We start from the raw sequence: 26,872 nt of genomic DNA, 5'->3' as shown, positions 1-26,872 counted from the left end.
TTTAGATTTTTTCGGTGTTCCACAACACTATTTGTGGCAATAATGAAAAGTGTACTATTTAAAAATCTCTTAATCTGCTAACATAATTAATATTACGTACTAAGAATAATAGCACTATGCTTTCTTTAAGAGTTAAGAGTGTCCTGCACAGTGAGAAACATTCTTCCCTAAACTCAGAAATCTAATCCCAGAGTTCCCACACCTGCCAGAATCACAACGGGTCCCAATCCTACTGGGAGAGGGAGGAGGGAACTCAGTTGAACTGGCAGCCCAGTATGTGATCTCCTGTCACAGCCTGAGGAACAGTGAGTCTGTCTCCCAATAATGCTCAATATGTTTACAGTATATGTAAATATTTTATGATATGTCTTTGTTGTAAATGTCTGTAATATGTCTGTAGATTTTATTTTACTTTTATTTTTTGTTTCATGTGAATTTCATTATTTTTATTTGCTTTGGCAACACTGATTGTACCCATCGGTCATGCTAATAAAGCACCTTGAATTGAATTGAATTGAATTGAGTGTGTGGTTACGTGGACAGAAAAATAATATTTCTGTCCACTTTAGAGAACAGCTGATTGTCCCTGGCAAAGCGAACACCCCTTGGAATCCTCGGCTCCAGAGCTCGGTCTGGACCGTGCTCGTTTCTCTCACTCCGCGGTGCAACAGTCGAACAACGCGTTTTTAGGGGGCCCTGGTGTTCCGCACAGCAGCGAGAACTCGGACTGTCCTTAGCAGCTCTCCGTAGTTGTGCTGCTGATTAATTCTTCCGGCTGGAACCTGTGAAGACCTGTGAAGTAACAAGCAACGGAGGCCGATCGACAGGAGTCCTGACTTTCCCGAGAAGTCGCTCTTAGTGCCTGTCATGCTGCTGTGCCGGGCCGCTGGGGCGCTCAGACAGGGGGTGCGCTGGGGGCCGTGTGCTCGCAGAGGCGCCCTTCATCGCGGCCTCGTCTCCAGCCCCTCACAGACTGGCGACACCGCCGGACCCGCAGTCGCCCAGGGAGATGGGCGGTACCGCGACACTGTCCTGCTGCCCCGGACCGATTTTCCCATGAAGCTGAGTGGTCAGCAGCTGTTGGACAAGGAGCTGGAGATACAGCGGGTAGAGTCTCAGTACCGGTGCTGAGTCTCGGTTTAGTGTGTGCGCTCAGGGGAGTGTGAGTCTCGGTACCGGTACCAGTTTAGTGTGTGTGTGCTCAGGGGAGTGTGAGTCTCGGTACCGGTACCAGTTTAGTGTGTGTGCTCAGGGGAGCGTGAGTCTCGGTACCGGTACCGCTGTGCGCTCAGGGGAGCGTGAGTCTCGGTACCGGTACCAGTTTAGTGTGTGTGTGCTCAGGGGAGTGTGAGTCTCGGTACCGGTACCAGTTTAGTGTGTGTGCTCAGGGGAGCGTGAGTCTCGGTACCGGTACCAGTTTAGTGTGTGTGTGCGCTCAGGGGAGTGTGAGTCTCGGTACCGGTACCAGTTTAGTGTGTGTGTGTGTGTGTGCGTGTGCGTGTGCGCGCGCTCAGGGGAGCGTGAGTCTCAGTGTACTGGTACCAGTTTATTGTGTGTGTTCAGGGGAGCTTGAGTCTCAGTACTGGTGGTGTGTCTGGTTGTGTGGGTGTGTTGCCTCTGTGTGTCAATACAGGTGTAGTGTAATAAAAGTGACAGGACGGGTGGACTGTCAAGGAGTGGTAGATGTGAGCCCCATTGTTCTACTGCTGCTGTAAATGGTAACATCTCTGTTTCGTGCTCGTACGAATTCCGGATAGTAATTCAGCTCTTGTCAGATCGGCAGATCTAACAGTATTCTTGTGTATACTAGTCTGTACTAGTCTGCAAGTATCGCATCAAGCTTGGCAGTACTGGTAGATGTAATATTATTTTACTTAGTCTCCCTCTTAATTACCCTTCTCTCTTACCTTCTGTGCCATCTTGCCTCCTCTTCCGAGACCATGAACATGTTTTCCTCAGACATCTTTTTCCAGATGTACATCCTCCTCCTGAAGGGGGATGAACTTGAGCCAGCTATTGTTACTGAAACAATTTTCATTATACAGTAAACTGACCGTTAACAATAAACATGATAAGGGAGGAACAAAACTGATTGATTGTCAGGAAAGGTTCTGTCTGTGTTTTCCATTCCTTGAGATGACAGCAGTTAGATATGAGTTTGTGTGTTTTCCTGGAGAAACAGGTAATGTTTTGTATTAATCGCTTTGGTGACAATAACTATTCTTTGTTGTTCTCAAGTCTTTGTTTAGACACAAACATAATCTTCCCCCAGTCCATGCTGTTCAGAATAAGCTGTAGGGGTTCTGTGGTGTTTAACTCTGTGCTGTATCTGACAGTGTGTGAGTGCGTGCAGGTGTGTGCTGCTGGGCAGGTGTGTGACGGTGTGCAGGTGTGTGCTGCTGGGCGGGGTGTGACAGTGTGCAGGTGTGTGACGGTGTGCAGGTGTGTGATGCTGGGCGGGGTGTGACAGTGTACAGGTGTGTGACGGTGTGCAGGTGTGTGATGCTGGGCAGGGTGTGACGGTGTGCAGGTGTGTGATGCTGGGCAGGGTGTGACGGTGTACAGGTGTGTGACGGTGTGCAGGTGTGTGATGCTGGGCGGGGTGTGACAGTGTACAGGTGTGTAATGCTGGGCGGGGTGTGACAGTGTGCAGGTGTGTGACGGTGTACAGGTGTGTGACGGTGTGCAGGTGTGTGATGCTGGACGGGGTGTGACGGTGTACAGGTGTGTGACGGTGTGCAGGTGTGTGATGCTGGGCGGGGTGTGACAGTGTGCAGGTGTGTGACGGTGTGCAGGTGTGTGATGCTGGACGGGGTGTGACGGTGTGCAGGTGTGTGACGGTGTGCAGGTGTGTGATGCTGGGCGGGGTGTGACAGTGTACAGGTGTGTGATGCTGGGCGGGGTGTGACAGTGTACAGGTGTGTGACGGTGTGCAGGTGTGTGCTGCTGGGCGGGGTGTGACGGTGTGCAGGTGTGTGCTGCTGGGCGGGGTGTGACGGTGTGCAGGTGTGTGATGCTGGGCAGGGTGTGACGGTGTGCAGGTGTGTGATGCTGGGCGGGGTGTGACAGTGTACAGGTGTGTGACGGTGTGCAGGTGTGTGCTGCTGGGCGGGGTGTGACGGTGTGCAGGTGTGTGATGCTGGGCAGGGTGTGACAGTGTACAGGGGTGTGACGGTGTGCAGGTGTGTGCTGCTGGGCGGGGTGTGACGGTGTGCAGGTGTGTGATGCTGGGCAGGGTGTGACGGTGTGCAGGTGTGTGATGCTGGGCGGGGTGTGACAGTGTACAGGTGTGTGACGGTGTGCAGGTGTGTGCTGCTGGGCGGGGTGTGACGGTGTGCAGGTGTGTGACGGTGTGCAGGTGTGTGCTGCTGGGCGGGGTGTGACGGTGTGCAGGTGTGTGATGCTGGGCAGGGTGTGACAGTGTACAGGGGTGTGACGGTGTGCAGGTGTGTGCTGCTGGGCGGGGTGTGACGGTGTGCAGGTGTGTGATGCTGGGCAGGGTGTGACGGTGTGCAGGTGTGTGATGCTGGGCGGGGTGTGACAGTGTACAGGTGTGTGACGGTGTGCAGGTGTGTGCTGCTGGGCGGGGTGTGACGGTGTGCAGGTGTGTGATGCTGGGCAGGGTGTGACAGTGTACAGGGGTGTGACGGTGTGCAGGTGTGTGCTGCTGGGCGGGGTGTGACGGTGTGCAGGTGTGTGATGCTGGGCAGGGTGTGACGGTGTGCAGGTGTGTGATGCTGGGCGGGGTGTGACAGTGTACAGGTGTGTGACGGTGTGCAGGTGTGTGCTGCTGGGCGGGGTGTGACGGTGTGCAGGTGTGTGATGCTGGGCAGGGTGTGACGGTGTACAGGTGTGTGATGCTGGACGGGGTGTGACGGTGTGCAGGTGTGTGACGGTGTGCAGGTGTGTGATGCTGGGAAGGGTGTGACAGTGTGCAGGTGTGTGATGCTGGGCGGGGTGTGACGGTGTGCAGGTGTGTGACGGTGTGCAGGTGTGTGATGCTGGACGGGGTGTGACGGTGTGCAGGTGTGTGACGGTGTGCAGGTGTGTGATGCTGGACGGGGTGTGACGGTGTACAGGTGTGTGACGGTGTGCAGGTGTGTGATGCTGGACGGGGTGTGACGGTGTGCAGGTGTGTGACGGTGTGCAGGTGTGTGATGCTGGACGGGGTGTGACGGTGTGCAGGTGTGTGACGGTGTGCAGGTGTGTGATGCTGGACGGGGTGTGACGGTGTGCAGGTGTGTGACGGTGTGCAGGTGTGTGCTGCTGGGCGGGGTGTGACGGTGTGCAGGTGTGTGACGGTGTGCAGGTGTGTGATGCTGGACGGGGTGTGACGGTGTGCAGGTGTGTGACGGTGTGCAGGTGTGTGATGCTGGGTGGGGTGTGACAGTGTGCAGGTGTGTGACGGTGTGCAGGTGTGTGCTGCTGGGCGGGGTGTGACGGTGTACAGGTGTGTGACGGTGTGCAGGTGTGTGATGCTGGGCGGGGTGTGACGGTGTGCAGGTGTGTGATGCTGGGCGGGGTGTGACAGTGTGCAGGTGTGTGACGGTGTGCAGGTGTGTGCTGCTGGGCGGGGTGTGCTGCTGGGCGGGGTGTGACGGTGTGCAGGTGTGTGCTGCTGGGCGGGGTGTGACGGTGTGCAGGTGTGTGATGCTGGGCGGGGTGTGACGGTGTGCAGGTGTGTGATGCTGGGCGGGGTGTGACGGTGTGCAGGTGTGTGACGGTGTGCAGGTGTGTGCTGCTGGGCGGGGTGTGACGGTGTGCAGGTGTGTGATGCTGGGCGGGGTGTGACGGTGTGCAGGTGTGTGATGCTGGGCGGGGTGTGACGGTGTGCAGGTGTGTGATGCTGGGCAGGGTGTGACGGTGTGCAGGTGTGTGATGCTGGGCAGGGTGTGACAGTGTGCAGGTGTGTGATGCTGGGCGGGGTGTGACAGTGTGCAGGTGTGTGACGGTGTGCAGGTGTGTGATGCTGGACGGGGTGTGACGGTGTGCAGGTGTGTGACGGTGTGCAGGTGTGTGATGCTGGACGGGGTGTGACGGTGTGCAGGTGTGTGACGGTGTGCAGGTGTGTGATGCTGGGCGGGGTGTGACGGTGTACAGGTGTGTGACGGTGTGCAGGTGTGTGATGCTGGGCGGGGTGTGACGGTGTGCAGGTGTGTGATGCTGGGCGGGGTGTGACAGTGTGCAGGTGTGTGACGGTGTGCAGGTGTGTGATGCCGGGCGGGGTGTGACGGTGTGCAGGTGTGTGATGCTGGGCGGGGTGTGACAGTGTGCAGGTGTGTGACGGTGTGCAGGTGTGTGATGCTGGACGGGGTGTGACGGTGTGCAGGTGTGTGACGGTGTGCAGGTGTGTGATGCGGGACGGGGTGTGACGGTGTGCAGGTGTGTGACGGTGTGCAGGTGTGTGATGCTGGGCGGGGTGTGACGGTGTACAGGTGTGTGACGGTGTGCAGGTGTGTGATGCTGGACGGGGTGTGACGGTGTGCAGGTGTGTGACGGTGTGCAGGTGTGTGATGCTGGGCGGGGTGTGACGGTGTACAGGTGTGTGACGGTGTGCAGGTGTGTGATGCTGGGCGGGGTGTGACGGTGTGCAGGTGTGTGATGCTGGGCGGGGTGTGACAGTGTGCAGGTGTGTGATGCTGGGCGGGGTGTGACAGTGTGCAGGTGTGTGACGGTGTGCAGGTGTGTGATGCTGGGCGGGGTGTGACGGTGTGCAGGTGTGTGATGCTGGGCGGGGTGTGACAGTGTGCAGGTGTGTGACGGTGTGCAGGTGTGTGATGCTGGGCGGGGTGTGACGGTGTACAGGTGTGTGACGGTGTGCAGGTGTGTGATGCTGGGCGGGGTGTGACGGTGTACAGGTGTGTGACGGTGTGCAGGTGTGTGATGCTGGGCGGGGTGTGACGGTGTGCAGGTGTGTGACGGTGTGCAGGTGTGTGACACTGTACAGGTGTGTGACGGTGTGCAGGTGTGTGATGCTGGGCGGGGTGTGACAGTGTACAGGTGTGTGACGGTGTGCAGGTGTGTGATGCTGGACGGGGTGTGACGGTGTGCAGGTGTGTGACGGTGTGCAGGTGTGTGATGCTGGGCAGGGTGTGACTGTGCAGGTGTGTGACGGTGTGCAGGTGTGTGATGCTGGGTGGGGTGTGACAGTGTGCAGGTGTGTGACGGTGTGCAGGTGTGTGATGCTGGGTGGGGTGTGACAGTGTGCAGGTGTGTGATGCTGGGCGGGGTGTGACAGTGTGCAGGTGTGTGATGCTGGGCGGGGTGTGACAGTGTACAGGTGTGCTAATAGGCAGGGTGTGACGGTGCGCAGGTGTCTGACAGTGATCTCTGTGTGCAGCGCTGTGGCTTCTCAGAGCTGTACTCCTGGCAGAGGGAGAGGAAGGTGAAGAAGGAGTTCTGTCTCCATGATGGTCCACCCTATGCAAATGGAGACACACATGTTGGGCATGCCCTCAACAAGGTACTGTATACTCTCACCCCCTAACTCTGAACCCCAGCTGCTCATCCCTGCTGTCTGACACCACGTCAGAGCTGGTGGCTCTGTGTGTGAGTGTCTAGGAGCTCAGTGTTGTGTTGACTCAGGACTGTGTGTGTTGACAGAGCTGGTGGCTCTGTGTGTGAGTGTGTAGGAGCTCAGTGTTGTGTTGACTCAGGACTGTGTGTGTTGACAGAGCTGGTGGCTCTGTGTGTGAGTGTCTAGGAGCTCAGTGTTGTGTTGACTCAGGACTGTGTGTGTTGACAGAGCTGGTGGCTCTGTGTGTGAGTGTCTAGGAGCTCAGTGTTGTGTTGACTCAGGACTGTGTGTGTTGACAGAGCTGGTGGCTCTGTGTGTGAGTGTGTAGGAGCTCAGTGTTGTGGTGACTCAGGACTGTGTGTGTTGACAGAGCTGGTGGCTCTGTGTGAGTGTGTAGGAGCTCAGTGTTGTTTTGACTCAGGACTGTGTGTGTTGACAGAGCTGGTGGCTCTGTGTGAGAGTGTCTAGGAGCTCAGTGTTGTATTGACTCAGGACTTTGTGTGTTGAGAGAGCTGGTGGCTCTGTGTGTGAGTGTGTAGGAGCTCAGTGTTGTGGTGACTCAGGACTGTGTGTGTTGACAGAGCTGGTGGCTCTGTGTGTGAGTGTCTAGGAGCTCAGTGTTGTGTTGACTCAGGACTGTGTGTGTTGACAGAGCTGGTGGCTCTGTGTGTGAGTGTCTAGGAGCTCAGTGTTGTGGTGACTCAGGACTGTGTGTGTTGACAGAGCTGGTGGCTCTGTGTGTGAGTGTCTAGGAGCTCAGTGTTGTGTTGACTCAGGACTGTGTGTGTTGACAGAGCTGGTGGCTCTGTGTGTGAGTGTCTAGAAGCTCAGTGTTGTGGTGACTCAGGACTGTGTGTGTTGACAGAGCTGGTGGCTCTGTGTGTGAGTGTCTAGAAGCTCAGTGTTGTGGTGACTCAGGACTGTGTGTGTTGACAGAGCTGGTGGCTCTGTGTGAGAGTGTCTAGGAGCTCAGTGTTGTGGTGACTCAGGACTGTGTGTGTTGACAGAGCTGGTGGCTCTGTGTGAGAGTGTCTAGGAGCTCAGTGTTGTGTTGACTCAGGACTGTGTGTGTTGACAGAGCTGGTGGCTCTGTGTGTGAGTGTCTAGAAGCTCAGTGTTGTGGTGACTCAGGACTGTGTGTGTTGACAGAGCTGGTGGCTCTGTGTGAGAGTGTCTAGGAGCTCAGTGTTGTGGTGACTCAGGACTGTGTGTGTTGACAGAGCTGGTGGCTCTGTGTGTGAGTGTGTAGGAGCTCAGTGTTGTGGTGACTCAGGACTGTGTGTCAGTGTTCAGACTGTGCTGTGCTGTGTTATTGTGCAGACTGTGTATGAACGGTGCGCGTGGCGCTGTGTTGCAGATCCTGAAGGATATCCGGAATCGTTTTGAGGTTCTGCGTGGGCGGCGTGTGCACTTCGTGCCAGGCTGGGACTGCCACGGGCTGCCCATCGAGCTGAAGGCCCTGGGAGAGCTGGGCACCACCGGGCTCACGCCCCTGCAAATCAGGCACAAAGGTCAGGGGTCACTCTTTCACGCTGTGGACACACCCCCTGAGTTACCCTGCCCCCACGGCACCTTGCATTTCAGCCTGTGTGTGTGTAGGTGTCGGGCTGTACTGAGTCTGACTGTCAGGATGCCTGTGTGTGTGTGGGTGTCAGGCTGTACTGAGTCTGACTGTCAGGATGCCTGTGTGTGTGTAGGTGTCGGGCTGTACTGAGTCTGACTGTCAGGATGCCTGTGTGTGTGTGGGGGTGTCAGGCTGTACTGAGTCTGACTGTCAGGATGCCTGTGTGTGTGTGTGTGTGTGTGTGTGTGTGTGTGTAGGTGTCGGGCTGTACTGAGTCTGACTGTCAGGATGCCTGTGTATGTGTAGGTGTCTGACTGTCAGGGTGCCTGTGCGTGTGTAGGTGTCTGACTGTCAGGGTGCCTGTGCGTGTGTAGGTGTCTGACTGTCAGGGTGCCTGTGCGTGTGTAGGTGTCTGACTGTCAGGGTGCCTGTGCGTGTGTGTAGGTGTCAGACCTTGTCTCAGATTAGGACCTGACCCTGACCAGATATGTGCCAGGGATCATTGTGCAAGTAGAGTCCTGTAACACTTTTCTTACCCCTCTGTCTGTCCAAACCCCTCTCTCTTGCCCTCTTGCCCTGCTCTAGCCCGGCAGTTTGCGGAGGCAGCGATCTCAAGACAGCGCGCAGCGTTTCAGCGCTGGGGGGTGATGGCGGACTGGGACCAGTGCTACTACACCTTTGAGGGGCAGTACGAGGCCAGGCAGCTGCGTGTCTTCCAGGACATGCACAGCAAGGCAAGAGACTGACTCATTCATTCACAGAGGACATTCGCTCCAGCTCGTTTCACCTGGATATCCAACACCCCTGTCCTTGTTCAGTGACACGGCTGGATGGGTCATTCCCAGGGAATCCGTGTTCAGTGACATGGCTGGATGGGTCATTCCCAGGGAAGCCGTGTTCAGTGACACGGCTGGATGGGTCATTCGCAGGGAACCCGTGTTCAGTGACACGGCTGGATGGGTCATTCGCAGGGAACCAGTGTTCAGTGACACGGCTGGATAGGTCATTCCCAGGGAAGCCCGTGTTCAGTGACACGGCTGGATAGGTCATTCCCAGGGAAGCCCGTGTTCAGTGACACTACTGGATGGGTCATTCCCAGGGAACCAGTGTTCAGTGACACGGCTGGATAGTTCATTCCCAGGGAAGCCCGTGTTCAGTGACACGGCTGGATAGGTCATTCCCAGGGAAGCCCGTGTTCAGTGACGCGGCTGGATAGTTCATTCCCAGGGAAGCCCGTGTTCAGTGACGTGGCTGGATAGTTCATTTTCAGGAACCCCGTGTTCAGTGTGTTCAGGGTGTTACTCTTTGTTTTGGTGCATGCTGGGGCGCTGTGCTGGTAGGGTCAGTGTGTGACTCTCTCTCCTCTCTCACAGGGCCTCATCTATCAGGACTACAAGCCTGTGTTCTGGTCCCCCTCCAGCAGGTACGACTGAACAGGGGAGGAGCAGGGGTGAGGCTGTCAGTGTGAACCACACCCAGCTGGAGAAGTGTGAGAGTGATGGGAATGAATGACTGGACCCCACACTTCACTGCCGTATAGAGCAATGGGTTGGATCACACTTTCAGATATATGCAGCCAGAATTTTGTGGGGTGAGGGGGGTTGGTGTTGTCGACCCTCCTTCTAATGATGTAGGAAACCCTGCTCGCCTTCTCCTTCAGTGCCAGGTTAAAACTCCCAGATGAACTGGTGGTCAGTCTGGGGTATGAGTACCTGGTTGTGTTCCAGTGTGTTGTTGTTCAGTGTGAAGTGGTACCTGTATTTCTCTCACCAGACTGCTCTCTGTCTCTCCCCCCCTGTCTCTGTAGGACAGCGCTAGCTGAGGCGGAGCTGGAGTACAATCCCAATCACGTGAGCCAGGCTGTGTACACCACCTTCCCTGTGATCACGCCCCCTCCCAAACTGGCCTCCGCCACAGGTGAGAACACACACCTGTACTGCACACCTGTACTGTCTGGACCCCCTCTACACACCTGTACTGCACTCCTGTACTGTCTGGACCCCCTCTACACACCTGTACTGCACTCCTGTACTGTCTGGACCCCTCTACACACCTGTACTGCACACCTGTACTGTCTGGACCCCTCTACACACCTGTACTGTCTGGTCCCCTCTACACACCTGTACTGCACTCCTGTACTGTCTGGACCCCCTCTACACACCTGTACTGCACACCTGTACTGTCTGGTCCCCTCTACACACCTGTACTGCACACCTGTACTGTCTGGACCCCTCTACACACCTGTACTGCACTCCTGTACTGTCTGGACCCCCTCTACACACCTGTACTGTCTGGTCCCCTCTACACACCTGTACTGTCTGGACCCTTCTACACACCTGTACTGCACACCTGTACTGTCTGGTCCCCTCTGCACACCTGTACTGCACACCTGTACTGTCTGGACCCCTCTACACACCTGTACTGCACTCCTGTACTGTCTGGACCCCTCTACACACCTGTACTGCACTCCTGTACTGTCTGGACCCCTCTACACACCTGTACTGCACACCTGTACTGTCTGGACCCCCTCTACACACCTGTACTGCACTCCTGTACTGTCTGGACCCCCTCTACACACCTGTACTACACACCTGTACTGTCTGGACCCCCTCTACACACCTGTACTGCACACCTGTACTGTCTGGACCCCTCTACACACCTGTACTGCACACCTGTACTGTCTGGACCCCTCTACACACCTGTACTGCACTCCTGTACTGTCTGGACCCCCTCTACACACCTGTACTGCACACCTGTACTGTCTGGACCCCCTCTACACACCTGTACTGTCTGGTCCCCTCTACACACCTGTACTGCACACCTGTACTGTCTGGACCCCCTCTACACACCTGTACTGTCTGGACCCCTCTACACACCTGTACTGCACACCTGTACTGTCTGGACCCCTCTACACACCTGTACTGTCTGGACCCCCTCTACACACCTGTACTGCACTCCTGTACTGTCTGGACCCCCTCTACACACCTTTACTGCACTCCTGTACTGTCTGGACCCCTCTACACACCTGTACTGTCTGGACCCCTCTACACACCTGTACTGCACACCTGTACTGTCTGGACCCCTCTACACACCTGTACTGCACTCCTGTACTGTCTGGACCCCCTCTACACACCTGTACTGTCTGGACCCCTCTACACACCTGTACTGTCTGGACCCCCTCTACACACCTGTACTGCACTCCTGTACTGTCTGGACCCCCTCTACACACCTGTACTGCACACCTGTACTGTCTGGACCCCTCTACACACCTGTACTGTCTGGACCCCTCTACACACCTGTACTGCACTCCTGTACTGTCTGGACCCCTCTACACACCTGTACTGCACTCCTGTACTGTCTGGACCCCCTCTACACACCTGTACTGCACTCCTGTACTGTCTGGACCCCTCTACACACCTGTACTGCACTCCTGTACTGTCTGGACCCCTCTACACACCTGTACTGCACTCCTGTACTGTCTGGACCCCTCTACACACCTGTACTGCACACCTGTACTGTCTGGACCCCCTCTACACACCTGTACTGTCTGGTCCCCTCTACACACCTGTACTGCACACCTGTACTGTCTGGACCCCTCTACACACCTGTACTGCACACCTGTACTGTCTGGACCCCTCTACACACCTGTACTGTCTGGACCCCTCTACACACCTGTACTGCACACCTGTACTGTCTGGACCCCCTCTACACACCTGTACTGCATACCTGTATTGCCTGTACCCCCTCTACACACCTGTATTGCCTGTACCCCCTCTACACACCTTTACTGCACCCCTGTGCTGCCTGCACCCCATGTGCACACCTGTGCTGCACCCCTGTACTGCCTGCACCCCCTCTACACACCTGTGCTGCACCCCTGTACTGCCTGCACCCCCTCTACACACCTTTACTGCACCCCTGTGCTGCCTGCACCCCATGCGCACCTGTACTGCAAGCAGAGCTCCACTGGCTCGGCCACCCCAGTCAGGATGAGACGAGCTGCCCCTGAGTCCCTGCGGGGGTACACTGTGAAATCTTGCTTCAGTGAGGTCATTACAAAGAGTGCATTCCCTGCCTGGTAATGTGCTTACTTTCTTGTTTATTTTAATTCTATTTCTTTTTACCTAATGCCACAGTTCCAGGAAACAAGCTATTTCCATACTGCTTGTTGTGTAAACATATGTACTGTAGGAAATCCAGTGGTTATTCTAGTTCACTGAGTGGGGGGCCGTCCATGTAAAGACTGTCTCTGCTTCAGAGGACTGGTGCAGTGTGGGAGTTTTGGTGTGGACCACCCAGCCCTGGACCCTCCCTGCCAACGAGGCCATCTGCTACATGCCCAACGCACAGTGAGTCTCGGCTGCGCACTGTCTATACACCGCACGCTGTACTCTGACTGTACACTGCCCTGGGACTGGCTAAGCTCCGAGCTGGAGCGAAGCCGGACAGTTCTTGTCTGTTGAGCTCCAGAGCTGCTCAATGAATGAATGATTTGACCCACAATCCAACACGCATAGACCACATAGTAATGAAAGAAAAAAGCACAAAGAGCTTCCATGCTGAGTGTTTTGTATTTACACACATTGTATTTACACCACACTGTACACTGTAGCCTGACAGTGAGCAGTGTGTAATCGGGTACAGCGCACGGTGCCCTGACTGTACACTGTAGCCTGACAGTGAGCAGTGTGTAATCGGGTACAGCGCACGGTGCCCTGACTGTACACTGTAGCCTGACAGTGAGCAGTGTGTAATCGGGTACAGCGCACGGTGCCCTGACTGTACACTGTAGCCTGACAGTGAGCAGTGTGTAATCGGGTACAGCGCACGGTGCCCTGACTGTACACTGTAGCCTGACAGTGAGCAGTGTGTAATCAGGTACAGCGCACGGTGCCCTGACTGTACACTGTAGCCTGACAGTGAGCAGTGTGTAATCGGGTACAGCGCACGGTGCCCTGACTGTACACTGTAGCCTGACAGTGAGCAGTGTGTAATCGGGTACAGCGCACGGTGCCCTGACTGTACACTGTAGCCTGACAGTGAGCAGTGTGTAATCGGGTACAGCGCACGGTGCCCTGACTGTACACTGTAGCCTGACAGTGAGCAGTGTGTAATCGGGTACAGAGCACGGTGCCCTGACTGTACACTGTAGCCTGACAGTGAGCAGTGTGTAATCGGGTACAGCGCACGGTGCCCTGACTGTACACTGTAGCCTGACAGTGAGCAGTGTGTAATCGGGTACAGCGCACGGTGCCCTGACTGTACACTGTAGCCTGACAGTGAGCAGTGTGTAATCGGGTACAGCGCACGGTGCCCTGACTGTACACTGTAGCCTGACTGTGCACTGTACCTGATTATACACTTCTCACTGTGTCCTGACTGCAACCTGTAGCCTGACTGTGTCCTGACTGTACACTGTAGCCTGACTGCGCTGTACCTGATTATACACTTCTCACTGTGTCCGGACTGTAACCTGTAGCCTAACTGTGCTCTGTACCTGATTATACACTTCTCACTGTGTCCTGACTGTACACTGTATTCTGTGTAATATACCCTGACCATACACTGTGTTGGCCCTGACAGCACCCTGACTGGACACTCCTTCAGTCTGTACTCTGCACCTCAAATAGACAGTGGGTGGTCAGTGCACATACTGCAAGCACTCCATACTTCCTGGCAGCTGTCAGTACGAAGGCACGCCTTCACGTTGTTTTAACTGTGTGTGCTGTGTGGCCTGACTGTTTTTCTGTGCTTGGCCTCAGGTACTCAGTTGTGAGGAGAGCTGACAACTCACAGCTCCACCTGGTGGCTACTGAGCGTATTGCCAGCCTTGCCACCCTGCTGGGCACCCAGCTGGACACCACTGCCTCCTTCACAGGTAACACAGCGCCCTCTGCTGGCCAGCTGCTTTCTCCCTCTGAAGGAGACCCATGAGCCCCATATCATTAAGCAGGAGGTAAACTGATGATGAGCAGATCTTAATGTCTTCCAGGCTAGTGTCCAACTCCAGCCCTTAAGCCCTTAAGACCACACAGGCACACAGCAGACTTTATCGGCCCCAGGACAGATCCCTGCAGTGCGCCAGACACTGTGTCTTCATGGTGGGGGTGCACAATATAGCCCATTAGATGAGCAAGACACCCTAGTAAAAGTGTCCACATCTAGTGTCCACTTGAGGTCTCCGGGGGTCAGCAGGGCTGGTCAGTGTTGAAAACGTCAGGTGTCAGGTGGTTTTTCATTGCATTTCAAAGGTCTTTGTGTAAGTCTTGTATTGTGTATCTGAAATACATACTCCTGCGGTTTAACATTGATACTGTTATATTTAAATATATTCTTATATTTAATTTAAAACCGTTGGGTTTCTCACCTTAAAAATAGTTCTAGTGTGGTTCCATCCTGCTATTCTGGGAAACAAGCCCTTCTAGATGACATTTTCCGTACTTACCCAAGCAGGTACAGTGTACGGCTCCGCACCCGTGTTCCTGCTGAGCCCTGCACCTCTCCATGTGTCCCAGCAAGCTGCCGGACTCTGGGCATCTGCTGCTCTGAATTAAAGGGTTAATAAAAGCAGCTAGCACCTAGTTCTACTTCTGGGCTCTCACCAATATGAATACAAGTCCTTATCCCGCTAGGCTGGAGCTTTTATTATTTTTCATCTGCATTCCATACCTGCTGGGCTAGGAGAAGATTCACGAGCTGAGAGAAGGCAATGCCCGTCTGTTGATCGGTTCTCCAGACAGCCTGTATGAGTACTGAGCATGCTCCTGGGCACAGGAAGTGACCTCGCTGCCACTGCGTGTCGTCTGCAGGGTCTGAGCTGGAGGGTATGGTTTGCAGCCATCCCTTCACCCCTGGCAAGGCGTCTCCACTGCTGCCCGCCAACCATGTGACCATGGGCAAGGGCACGGGATTGGTGCACACCGCGCCCGCCCACGGCATGGAGGACTACAGCGTCGCCTCGCACTTCAAGCTGCCCGTGGTACGTCTGGCTCTCAAACGCACCTTGCAGCTGGCTCATTCGCTGCCTCTTTCTCCTCACTGAGCAGCTCGCCCAACTCTTTCACACCCCCACCTCCCTGTCTCTCTGTTGGACCTGCCCCATCCCTCCCTCGCAGTCTCTGCTCTGCCCTCTTCTGCCCCTTCACTGTTTCCGCCATCTGTCTCCTCGTTTATTCTCCTCCGGTCTCTTTCTTCCTCTCTTACAACACTCATCGATCCTCTCTGGCATGTCCTGCCTGCTTTGTCCCTCTTCTGCGGCGGCCTGACTCCCATGGTGCAGCAGTGTGGCCCAGCTGTGAGCTGCAGAGGAAGGGCTGGATACTGGGATTGGGAGTTACTGTGCACAGGCATTGTGGTGATAAAAGCACTGGGCGTTGTCACTCTGTTCCTCTGCCAGTGAAGAGGGGCAGAGGGCTGGCGACCGGTTTTCTTCATGGGGCTGTGTGTCCCTGGATTAAACGGCTCCGTGTCCTCCCGGCTGTCCCTGTCAGGTGTGCCTGGTGGATGAGGAGGGCCGGTTCCTTGAGCAGGCGGGGCCGGAGCTGTGCGGCAAGGAGGTGCTGGACCAGGGCAGCCACACAGGTGAGTTAAAAGGCAGGGAAGTGTGGCAGTGCAGGCATTAACAATCTGAAGGATACAGGAGCTCTGGCCAAGGAGGAGCAGTGTGTGTGTAACTGTGTCTCTCAGTGATCTCCATACTGAAGGATACAGGAGCTCTGGTCCAGGAAGAGCAGTGTGTGTGTAACTGTGTGTGTCTCTCTTGGTGATCTCCATACTGAAGGATACAGGAGCTCTGGTCCAGGAGGAGCAGTGTGTGTGTAACTGTGTGTCTCTCTCTCTCGGTGATCTCCATACTGAAGGATACAGGAGCTCTGGTCCAGGAGGACCAGTGTGTGTGTAACTGTGTCACTCTCTCTCAGTGATCTCCATACTGAAGGATGCGGGAGCTCTGGTCCAGGAAGAGCATTGTGTGCACAGTTACCCATACGACTGGAGAACCAAAAAACCTGTTGTCATCCGACCCAGTAAGCAGTGGTTCATCAACACTGCCAGCCTGAAGGACCGGGCCCAGGTCAGCCTCACCTGCCGAACCATGATACTACAGTGACTGTTGTGTGGATCAATGTACTGACGCACTGCTGTCATTGTACTGACATTGTCACTGTACTTACACAGACACAGACTTTGCGTCTGGTCTGTGTCTGTCTGGGAGTGTGTGCGGTCTGTATCTGGGACAGTGTCTGGTCTGTGTCTGTCTGGGAGTGTGTGCGGTCTGTATCTGGGACAGTGTCTGGTCTGTGTCTGTCTGGGAGTGTGTGCGGTCTGTATCTGGGACAGTGTCTGGTCTGTGTCTGTCTGGGAGTGTGTGCGGTCTGTATCTGGGACAGTGTCTGGTCTGTGTCTGTCTGGGAGTGTGTCTGGTCTTTCACTATCTGTGTCCCTATCTGCAGGAGCTGCTCCAGAAAGTGCGCGTGATGCCTGAGTCTGCGCGCAGCAGCCTGCTGGCCATGCTGGACAGGAGGACCTACTGGTGCATCTCACGCCAGCGGAGCTGGGGTGTCCCCATTCCTGTATTTTATCACAGAGTGACTGGAGAACCCTTAATCAACAGGTACGAACCCTTACATTTCACAGCCAGGGCACCCCAGAACACCCCATCAACAGGCCACCCCGAAAGCCCAGTGTGCGGTATTGACAGTGTGTTTATAGTGTGTGACAGTGTTGACACTGTGAGCTGGTGTGTTGCAGGCACACAGTCTCCCATGTGGCGGCGCTGTTCTCTGAACAGGGCAGTGACTGCTGGTGGGAGCTGTCCATGGACCAGCTGCTGCCCCTGGAGGTGCTGAAGAAGGTGAGAGCGTGGGACTCGCTGACCTGCCGCGGGACCGTGAGGACTCGCTGACCTGCCGCGGGACCGTGAGGACTCGCTGACCTGCCGCGGGACCGTGTGGACTCGCTGACCTGCCGCGGGACCGTGTGGACTCGCTGACCTGCCGCGGGACCGTGAGGACTCGCTGACCTGCCGCGGGACCGTGAGGACTCGCTGACCTGCCGCGGGACCGTGTGGACTCGCTGACCTGCCGCGGGACCGTGTGGACTCGCTGACCTGCCGCGGGACCGTGTGGACTCGCTGACCTGCCGCGGGACCGTGAGGACTCGCTGACCTGCCGCGGGACCGTGAGGACTCGCTGACCTGCCGCGGGACCGTGAGGACTCGCTGACCTGCCGCGGGACCGTGTGGACTCGCTGACCTGCCGCAGGAGTATGTGACCTCTCTGCTTCTTCATCCCACAGAGTAAGGCGGGCACCGCGGACGACTACGAGCGCGGTCAGGATGTGCTGGACATCTGGTTTGACAGCGGAGTGTCCTGGGCCGCAGTGCTGGACGGTGAGTATCTCGCACAAACACACTCTGGCCTTTCTCAGGTGACCCACAGGCAGCCTTAAGCTGGGAGGCAGACAGGAGGCAGGCTCTGAGGGGAGGTCAGGGTTAGAAATCATGCCTCCGATTTTTCCCGACTCCTGTTTCTTTTCCCCAAAGCCCTCCATGGAGATGTACCCTGACTATACTGAAATGTTGATATGAATGATTGATGCAAAGTGAGTCCTCGCACAGGTTTAGAGCTGATGCTGTGTCGGAGAGTCCCCAGATTGGGTTTCTCAGGTCTGTATGTCAGTGTGAAATAATCAGTGTGTTCGTGTGCACCTGTGTCACAGTTTCACAAATCCCCCTGTGCGCTCTTGTTGCACACGTCTGCCCACACCAGTCTGGATGGAGGGGAAGAGCTCCGTCTCCCCCCTTGCTCCTCTTGCAGGCTGACCCCTGTCTGGAGAGCGTCGTGGATGACCGTGTGTCTGCTCTCTCCCGCAGACTCGGATCCGCAGGCTGACGTCTATGTGGAGGGCAAGGACCAGCTGGGCGGGTGGTTCCAGTCCTCCCTGCTGACCAGCGTGGCTGTGCGCAACAAGGCCCCCTACAGGTCAGGCCTGAGCACTCGCCAGTGCCCGTGCTGTCACCAGTGTTCGTCATCAGTGTTTTGTTCTAGTTATATTAGTGTTAATGTTGTTATTATTCTCAGTATTATTTTTGTATTGTTAGCAGTGATTCTAATATTGTATTATTCTCAGTATTTTACAGTTGTATTCAGTTCCAGTTTTGTATTTTAATGCAGGAAAACCTTCTTAATCAGGTGCCATAACCTGCTTCCTGTCAGTGATGTGTGGCTTTTTTGTGTGTTTTTCTGGGTCACTGCACACAAACATTCTTTTGTGCATCAGCGTACGTGTGAGGCTGTGTTTGTTGGTGCAACATTGTCAGGTTTATCCCTGTGTCAGTGTGTGTATGTCAGCATATTGCTGTGTGTGTCTCATTGTGTCAGTGTGTGGATGTCAGTAGGTCAGTGTGTTTGTATTTGACACTGTGTGTTGCTGTATGTGTATAGCAGTGTGCCAATATTTCCTTGGATATTAATGGAGAAAACATCGGTGAACTGTGACTAACACTGTCCCTCTCTGTCGCCCCCTGTGGCAGGTCGCTGGTAGTGCACGGTTTTGCTCTGAGTGAGCAAGGGGAGAAGATGTCCAAGTCTCTGGGGAACGTCATGGACCCCGACACGGTCATCAATGGGGGCCCGGTGAGGACGGATACGGTCTCTTACACGCTCATCTCTCAAGCCAGGTTCTCTCCATGAACCCCCACGCTAGAGGAGGGGTGTCTTCAGAGACAGATATGCAGAACACATTACACAGCATGAGCAGTAGGTGATGCCGCTATCAGATGGATGTTTTCCGCAGCTGATTACTAAGCAAGGAAGGAAGTGGCTATGTCACACTGCAGCTCACAGCCGGCAGTCCACTGAAGCTCAGCAGGTGTGAGCCTGGCCACTACCTGGAGACCTCCTGGGAAAAACTAAGGCTGCTGCTGCAGGAAGAGGTGTTAAGAGGGGCCAGTAGGGGGCGCGTACCCTGCTGTCTGTGTGGGTCCTAATGCCTCAGTATAGTGATGTAAATAAGCATACTGTTTAAAAAAAAGGTGCCGTCTTTCAGATGAGGTCTGAGGTCCTGACTCTCTGTGGTCATTAAAAATCCCAGGGCGTTTCTCAAAAAGAGTAGGGGTGTTAGCCCGGTATCCTGGCCAAATTTCCCATTGGCCTTTACCAATCATGGCCTCCTAACAATCCCCATCTCTGAACTGGCTCCATCACTCTGTTCTCCTCCTCACTGAGAGCTGGTGTGTGGGGAGTGTACTGGTGCACTACGGCTGCCGTCGCATCATCCAGGTGGGGCTGCACACTGCTGGTGGTGGAGGGGGGTCCCCATTACCTGTAAAACGCGTGTCCAGAAAAGTGTTATATAAGTGTAAGCAATTATTGTTCTTTAAAACCATGTGTCTGTCCACACACACAGTAATGAACAGTCTCGGCAGAACAAGACGAGTGTCACATGGACTGCGCGAAAACCAGCCTCGGCTCTGTCTTTCCATTCTGAGCTTGAGCAGTCTAGAAATAAATGGATCACCAAAAGAGTTAGATCACTTAATGAGACGGTTGAATATTAATTAGGACCTGTTAATAAGGATCTTGAGTCAAGCGCTTAAGGCAGACGTTCCCCTTGTTTGAAGCGGTTCAGTTTAGGTATAGGGTAACGTATGTACAAGAGCTTGGGGTTAGGAAGGACCGACCTTATTTCTGTACCTCAACAGGGCCAGTGGGTGTCAGCAGAGGTTTGATTGGGTGTACTTAGATTTCAAGAAACCTTTGGGGAAGGTTTCAAAATACAGACATTCGAGGCTGGAAACTGTAAAGTGTGTCTGGGGGTTGAGAAGGGATATGCCAGGTAAGAAAGAGCCCTGGTATCACACGGATCTGTACTGGGTCCCCTGTCCTTTCTCATCTTTCGACTGCGATATACACATACACCTGTGATCACAGGACATCACACACACACTGACTGACCCTCTCTCCTGCTCTGCACATGCTTGTGATCACGTGACATCATCGCACACACTGACTGACTCTCTCTCCTGCTCTGCACATGCCTGTGATCACATGACATCATCACACACACTGACTGACTCTCTCCTGCTCTGCACACCCTTGTGATCACACGACATCATCGCACACACTGACTGATTCTCTCTCCTGCTCTGCACACGCCTGTGATCACACGACATCATCACACACACTGACTGATTCTCTCTCCTGCTCTGCACACCCTTGTGATCACACGACATCATCGCACACACTGACTGATTCTCTCTCCTGCTCTGCACACGCCTGTGATCACACGACATCATCACACACACTGACTGATTCTCTCTCCTGCTCTGCACACCCTTGTGATCACACGACATCATCGCACACACTGACTGACTCTCTCTCCTGCTCTGCACACGCCTGTGATCACACGACATCATCACTCACTGTCTGTCTCCTCTCCCCTCCAGGACCCCTCAGCCGCCCCCCCCTACGGTGCAGATGTGTTGCGCTGGTGGGTGGCTGAGTCCAATGTGTTCTCCGAGGTCCAGATTGGTCCCAGTGCCCTCAGCTCAGCCCGAGACAGCATTGCCAAGGTCTGTCTCTCACTGCAGTTGTCTCTCACTGTGTCACGAGTGTCACTGTGTCAGTCTGTTGCTGCTGTCGTCTCTTACTGTCTACAGGTGCTACACAGGTGTCAGTCTGTCGCTGCTGTCGTCTCTCACTGTGTCTGTAGCTGCTACATGAGTGTCACTGTGTCAGTCTGTCACTGCAGTCGTCTCTCACTGTGTCTGTAGCTGCTACATGAGTATCACTGTGTCAGTCTGTCGCTGCTGTCGTCTCTCACTGTGTCTGTAGCTGCTACACGGGTGTCAGGGTGTCAGTCTGTCACTGCAGTCGTCTCTCACTGTCAGTGTCACCGCCATCTTCTCTCTATGTCTATATCTGCCCATGTCTGCAGCTGAGGAACACTCTGCGCTTCCTACTGGGGAATCTCCAGGGGTTTGACCCCCAGACCCAGGCAGTGGAGCCCAGAGACATGTACTACATTGACCAGTACCTGCTGCATCTGCTCCGAGAGTACAGCATCAAGGTCTGTGGAGTGTGTGTGTGGGGTGTCTGGCTGGCTCTAAGTGTGGGATCTGTGGAGTGTGTGGTGTCTGATTGGCTGTGTGTTTGCTGTCTGTGGAGTGTGTGGTGTCTGATTGGCAGGCACTGTGTGTGTGGGGTCTGACTGGCTGTGTTTGCTTCCTGTGGATTGTGTGTGTGAGGTCTGTGGAGTGTGTGTGTATGTGGTGCCTGATTGACTGTGTTTGCTGTCTGTGGAGTGTGTGTGTGTGTGGTGCCTGATTGACTGTGTGTTTGCTGTCTGTGGAGTGTGTGTGTGGTGCCTGATTGGCTGTGTTTGCTGTCTGTGGAGTGTGTGTGTGCGGTGTCTGATTGGCTGTGTTTGCTGTCTGTGGAGTGTGTGTGCGGTGTCTGATTGGCTGTGTTTGCTGTCTGTGGAGTGTGTGTGGTGCCTGATTGGCTGTGTGTTTGCTGTCTGTGGAGTGTGTGTGTGCGGTGTCTGATTGACTGTGTGTTTGCTGTCTGTGGAGTGTGTGTGTGGTGCCTGATTGGCTGTGTGTTTGCTGTCTGTGGAGTGTGTGTGTGTGGTGCCTGATTGGCTGTGTTTGCTGTCTGTGGAGTGTGTGTGTGCGGTGTCTGACTGGCTGTGTTTGCTGTCTGTGGAGTGTGTGTGTGTGGTGTCTGATTGACTGTGTGTTTGCTGTCTGTGGAGTGTGTGTGTATGGTGCCTGATTGGCTGTGTGTTTGCTGTCTGTGGAGTGTGTGTGTGGTGCCTGATTGGCTGTGTGTTTGCTGTCTGTGGAGTGTGTGTGTGGGGTGTCTGGCTGGCTCTAAGTGTGGGATCTGTGGAGTGTGTGGTGTCTGATTGGCTGTGTGTTTGCTGTCTGTGGAGTGTGTGGTGTCTGATTGGCAGGCACTGTGTGTGTGGGGTCTGACTGGCTGTGTTTGCTTCCTGTGGATTGTGTGTGTGAGGTCTGTGGAGTGTGTGTGTGTGGTGCCTGATTGACTGTGTTTGCTGTGTGTGTGTGCGGTGCCTGATTGACTGTGTGTTTGCTGTCTGTGGAGTGTGTGTGTGTGGTGCCTGATTGACTGTGTGTTTGCTGTCTGTGGAGTGTGTGTGTGCAGTGTCTGATTGGCTGTGTTTGCTGTCTGTGGAGTGTGTGTGTGCGGTGTCTGATTGGCTGTGTTTGCTGTCTGTGGAGTGTGTGTGTGCAGTGTCTGATTGGCTGTGTTTGCTGTCTGTGGAGTGTGTGTGCGGTGTCTGATTGGCTGTGTTTGCTGTCTGTGGAGTGTGTGTGTGCGGTGTCTGATTGGCTGTGTTTGCTGTCTGTGGAGTGTGTGTGTGCAGTGTCTGATTGGCTGTGTGTTTGCTGTCTGTGGAGTGTGTGTGTGTGGTGCCTGATTGGCTGTGTTTGCTGTCTGTGGAGTGTGTGTGTGCAGTGTCTGATTGACTGTGTGTTTGCTGTCTGTGGAGTGTGTGTGTGCGGTGTCTGATTGGCTGTGTTTGCTGTCTGTGGAGTGTGTGTGTGCAGTGTCTGATTGGCTGTGTTTGCTGTCTGTGGAGTGTGTGTGTGCAGTGTCTGATTGGCTGTGTTTGCTGTCTGTGGAGTGTGTGTGCGGTGTCTGACTGGCTGTGTTTGCTGTCTGTGGAGTGTGTGTGTGCGGTGTCTGATTGGCTGTGTGTTTGCTGTCTGTGGAGTGTGTGTGGTGCCTGATTGGCTGTGTGTTTGCTGTCTGAGGAGTGTGTGTGTGGGTGGTATTTGATTGGCTGGCTCTGTGTGCGTGGTGTCTGAATGGCTCTCTCTGTGCGTTTCCCAGGTGACAGATGCCTACAGCGCGTTTGACTTTGGCAGGGTGATCCGATTGCTGCAGGGCTTCATCAGCAGGGACCTGTCCAGTTTCTATTTCAGCATCATTAAGGACAGGTACCGAGTGCTGCTGCTTCAGATTACACCAGACAATCTGATAGTCTTGCTCGATTACACCCTAGTGCTCTGCTACCTGGTTCTCATTGATCCCAGGTTCTTAACCAGGCGTCTTTTAAATAAACCAGGGTATCAAGCCTGGGGAGCTTGCTCCACACTCCCACAACCCTTTGTGTGAAACAGTGCTTCCTATTCTCAGTATGAAATGTACTTACATATAGTCTCCAAGTTTCCACTGTGTCCTCTGATTTGTGTATGCCTGCTCATTCGGAGGAAATCTTTAGAATGGAGATGGGTTGACTTTTTTAGTTTATTTGAGGATTTTGAATACTTGTGTCAGGTCTCCTTACAGTCTTTTCTGTTGAAGACTGAGGAAACCCAGTTCCTTCAGCCTGTCTGCCTTCAGCCTGTAAAAAACTTCTAGCTCAGTTTTTTCCATGTTGTATTTACAGTTATTTTTTACTACCTGAATGGAAAACCCTGCACTTGTGTGTACTAAATGTCACCTTGCACATTTGTGCTCAGTCACGAAATTGTATTGAAATTCTTTTTCAATTTTATTTGCTGCTACTGCAGTGTTTGCTGATCTAATTTGGTATCACCTGTAAAATTGACCTGTTTAAATATTATTCCATAATCTAGATTATTGGTATAAAATAGGACGAGCAGTAGTGCTAGTATGGGTTCAGGCAGACAGATCCCTGGGATGATAGGGATTAGATCCACTAATTACATCATCTAATATGAACATCTTACCCTATTCTGTACACTGGGTCCTATTCATTAAACAGTTCTCAATTCAGTTGTACACATTTCCCTGAATGCCTTCCGCCTGTGTTAATCACATGCTCTGTGTGTGTCAGTGGTCGCTGTTGCTTGTTCAAAGAGCCCTTTAACACATGAATCTGCTTCCTTTCTTTAACCACCTTCACCTTCTGCCGTGTTGACTATCCCCTAGAAAAGGCCTGCTGTGCCTGAGGGATTTCTGTTTCACCCTGTGCGACTGTCTCTTAGGCTGTACTGTGATCCTGAAAGCTCGTTGGGTCGGCGTTCTTGCCAGACAGTACTGGAAGAGATTCTAGATGGGGTGACGCATTCTATCGCCCCCATCCTTCCACACCTGGCTGAGGAGGTGTACCTACACTCACCTGGACGCACAGGTACAGCACACCTGCACACGGACACCACGTAAATACTGACACACCCGGACACAGGTACAGCACACCTGCACATGGACACCACGTAAATACTGACACACACCCGGACACAGGTACAGCACGCCTGCACACGGACACAGGTACAGCACACCTGCACATGGACACCACGTAAATACTGACACACCCAGACACAGGTACAGCACGCCTGCACACGGACACAGGTACAGCACACCTGCACATGGACACCACGTAAATACTGACACACCCGGACACAGGTACAGCACGCCTGCACACGGACACAGGTACAGCACACCTGCACACGGACACAGGTACAGCACGCCTGCACACGGACACCACGTAAATACTGACACACCCGGACACAGGTACAGCACGCCTGCACACGGACACCACGTAAATACTGACACACCCGGACACAGGTAGAACACAGGTACAGCTCTCTTCCAAACCTCTGGAAGAGCTCTGCAGTGTGTGCTGCAGTGCATGATGTCTTGGTGTCTGTGTTCCAGAGAACAGTACTTTGTTCCAGAGTGGCTGGATCAAGGCCAGCCCTGTGTGGAAGCGTCCTGGCCTGGAGGAGGTGGTAGAGGGGGCATGTGCTATCCGTGACTCCTTCCTGTCTTCAATTCCCGGTCGCAACGCCGCCGAATACGAGCTTATCATTGCTATCGAGCCCAGCCTGCTGTTCGAGCTCATGGAGGTACACCTGACAGGCTGGCTGCTTGACCGTATGTCCTGAGTGGTGTTGTCTGCCAGTGACCTGTCAGCACCTCAGTGCTCTCTCCCTGTCCCGCAGTCTCTGCAGGATGAGCCCAGCTCCAGCTCGTCCCAGCTGACGGAACTGATGATGTCATCGCGCACCACCCTGCTGAGCGCCCTGCCCCGTGATCTGCCCCCCAGTGCTCTCACCAGTAGGGGGACCTTTCTCATCAACCTGGAGGGTGAGATACCTCACACAGCGCCACACACTGGCTAGGGGGGCACACTGCACTGACTGTACCCTGTGCGGTACCTGTACAGTGCGCCAGTCAGTCTCTTCAAAAGTGGTCAAAGGGACACATTGCATTGACTGTACCCCTACACCGTCCCCCACTGTGTCATACACAGACCAGGGAGCCCCACCTTGCCTGTACCCCCACACTGCATCACATTCTGGCCAAGGGACCCCACATTGCGTGTACCCCCACTCTGTGCCGCATTCTGACTGGAAACTCTGCATTAAATGTACTCCCACACAGGGTATTCCACCTATGCACTTTCCTGAAAAGGGAGAGCAGTGACAACATTATAGCAAGATAATGGAAAAATATATAAAACTGAGTCACAACGTATTTACTCAAATGTTTTTTAATTGAGGACTTCGGTCCTAGGATTTCTGTTTTTGCTTTGTCCTAAAAAGATGTCCAGGCTTTGTTTAATGGACTTGGCTCTGTCCACCCATCCAACAGCTGGATGAGATTCAGGGACCTATTAACTACTGACCGCAGACCGGGCTGGAGGAGAGGCTGCTGGGCAGGGCTGTCTTGTGCTCTGAGGGGAAGTCTGGGAGACTGGCACAGCCCTGGCTCCGCTCACCGCCGTGTTGAAACAGCTCCTGAGCACCAAGGGGCTGACCGGACCTGCAGTGTCTGCGATCGCTGGGTGATGTAGACCAGTAACGTCCTCTCCCCCCTCGCAGGTGGGGACATCCGGGAGGAGTGTGGGTACAGTGTGGCCGCCGTGCCCTCCTCGCTGCTGCGCTGCCCGCGCTGCCGCCGGTACGCGGCTGAGTCGCCGGACTGCCTCTGCCCTCGCTGCCAGACTGTCGTCGCGGGACTGGCACACTGACGGGGCACCACTCCTGCTCTCGCCCACCACTGATGGAGTGCCCTGATGCTACCCATCTTGTCCCCCACCTTCTGATCCTGCCACCTTTCTTGGCTGCCATATTGCTCCTGTTTCTCTGTCTTGCACCCTGGTCCTTCTAGAAGCTCTGCGCATTGACGTCGCCGATCCCAGCAGGGCAGGAAGAGTGAGCACTGCTGCTAGGCTGACAGCAGTCTCCTCCCCCAGCCCTGGCAGGAGCTCTGCCAATCAGGCCAGGGCAGGAAGAGTGAGCACTGCTGATAGGCTGACAGCAGTCTCCTCACCCAGCCCTGGCAGGAGCTCTGCCAATCAGGCCAGGGCAGGAAGAGTGAGCACTGCTGATAGGCTGACAGCAGTCTCCTCCCCCAGCCCTGGCAGGAGCTCTGCCGACTGACGTAGCCAATCCCAGCACGGCAGGAAGAGTGAGCACTGCTGATAGGCTGACAGCAGTCTCCTCCCCCAGCCCTGGCAGGAGCTCTGCCGACTGACGTCGCCGATCAGGCCAGGGCAGGAAGAGTGAGCAGTGCTAGTAGATAGTGCCTCCACATGCATGGACAGTGTTGGTGCAGTAGGGGGGGGTGTGACTGGCTGTTGAGAGCAGCGCCCCCACAGCCACACAGCTCTGGAATGTGCCCGTTTTATGTATAATACAGAAAAGGTGTCTGATCAGAGGTGGTTAAGGTTCCTGTGTGATGTCTATACATTCAACGTGTGCATACATTCTGTGGCTATATTATGTATATAGAGTTTACCCTTTCCAAAGAAAGCCAAATAAAATTTGAATCAACTTCGTGTTAGTGTGC

At 54.4% G+C, this 26,872-nt stretch overlaps 1 protein-coding gene across 1 annotated transcript; it reads left to right on the top strand.

Moving 5' to 3' along the window:
* The first annotated feature begins 768 nt into the window (after positions 1-768).
* On the top strand, positions 769-26,861 carry iars2 (isoleucyl-tRNA synthetase 2, mitochondrial). The gene is made up of 23 exons (XM_088939029.1): positions 769-1,107; positions 6,341-6,463; positions 7,875-8,028; positions 8,667-8,815; positions 9,455-9,504; positions 9,889-9,998; positions 12,340-12,430; positions 13,844-13,959; positions 14,891-15,060; positions 15,572-15,662; positions 16,001-16,152; positions 16,532-16,692; positions 16,830-16,932; positions 17,376-17,469; positions 17,953-18,061; positions 18,613-18,715; positions 20,527-20,652; positions 21,018-21,149; positions 22,943-23,049; positions 24,064-24,209; positions 24,734-24,924; positions 25,021-25,165; positions 25,903-26,861. Exons 1-23 carry the CDS (start codon positions 868-870, stop codon positions 26,049-26,051), a joined length of 3,012 nt encoding a protein of 1,003 aa, XP_088795155.1. The 5' UTR covers positions 769-867; the 3' UTR covers positions 26,052-26,861.
* The last annotated feature ends 11 nt before the right edge of the window (positions 26,862-26,872 follow it).

This window comes from Atractosteus spatula, chromosome 2 (assembly GCF_055471065.1).
Source record: "Atractosteus spatula isolate fAtrSpa1 chromosome 2, fAtrSpa1.hap1, whole genome shotgun sequence".
NCBI classification, from domain to species: domain Eukaryota; kingdom Metazoa; phylum Chordata; class Actinopteri; order Semionotiformes; family Lepisosteidae; genus Atractosteus; species Atractosteus spatula.
The sequence above is the reverse complement of the archived record's forward strand: the minus strand, read 5'-3'. Positions and strand labels throughout refer to the sequence as shown.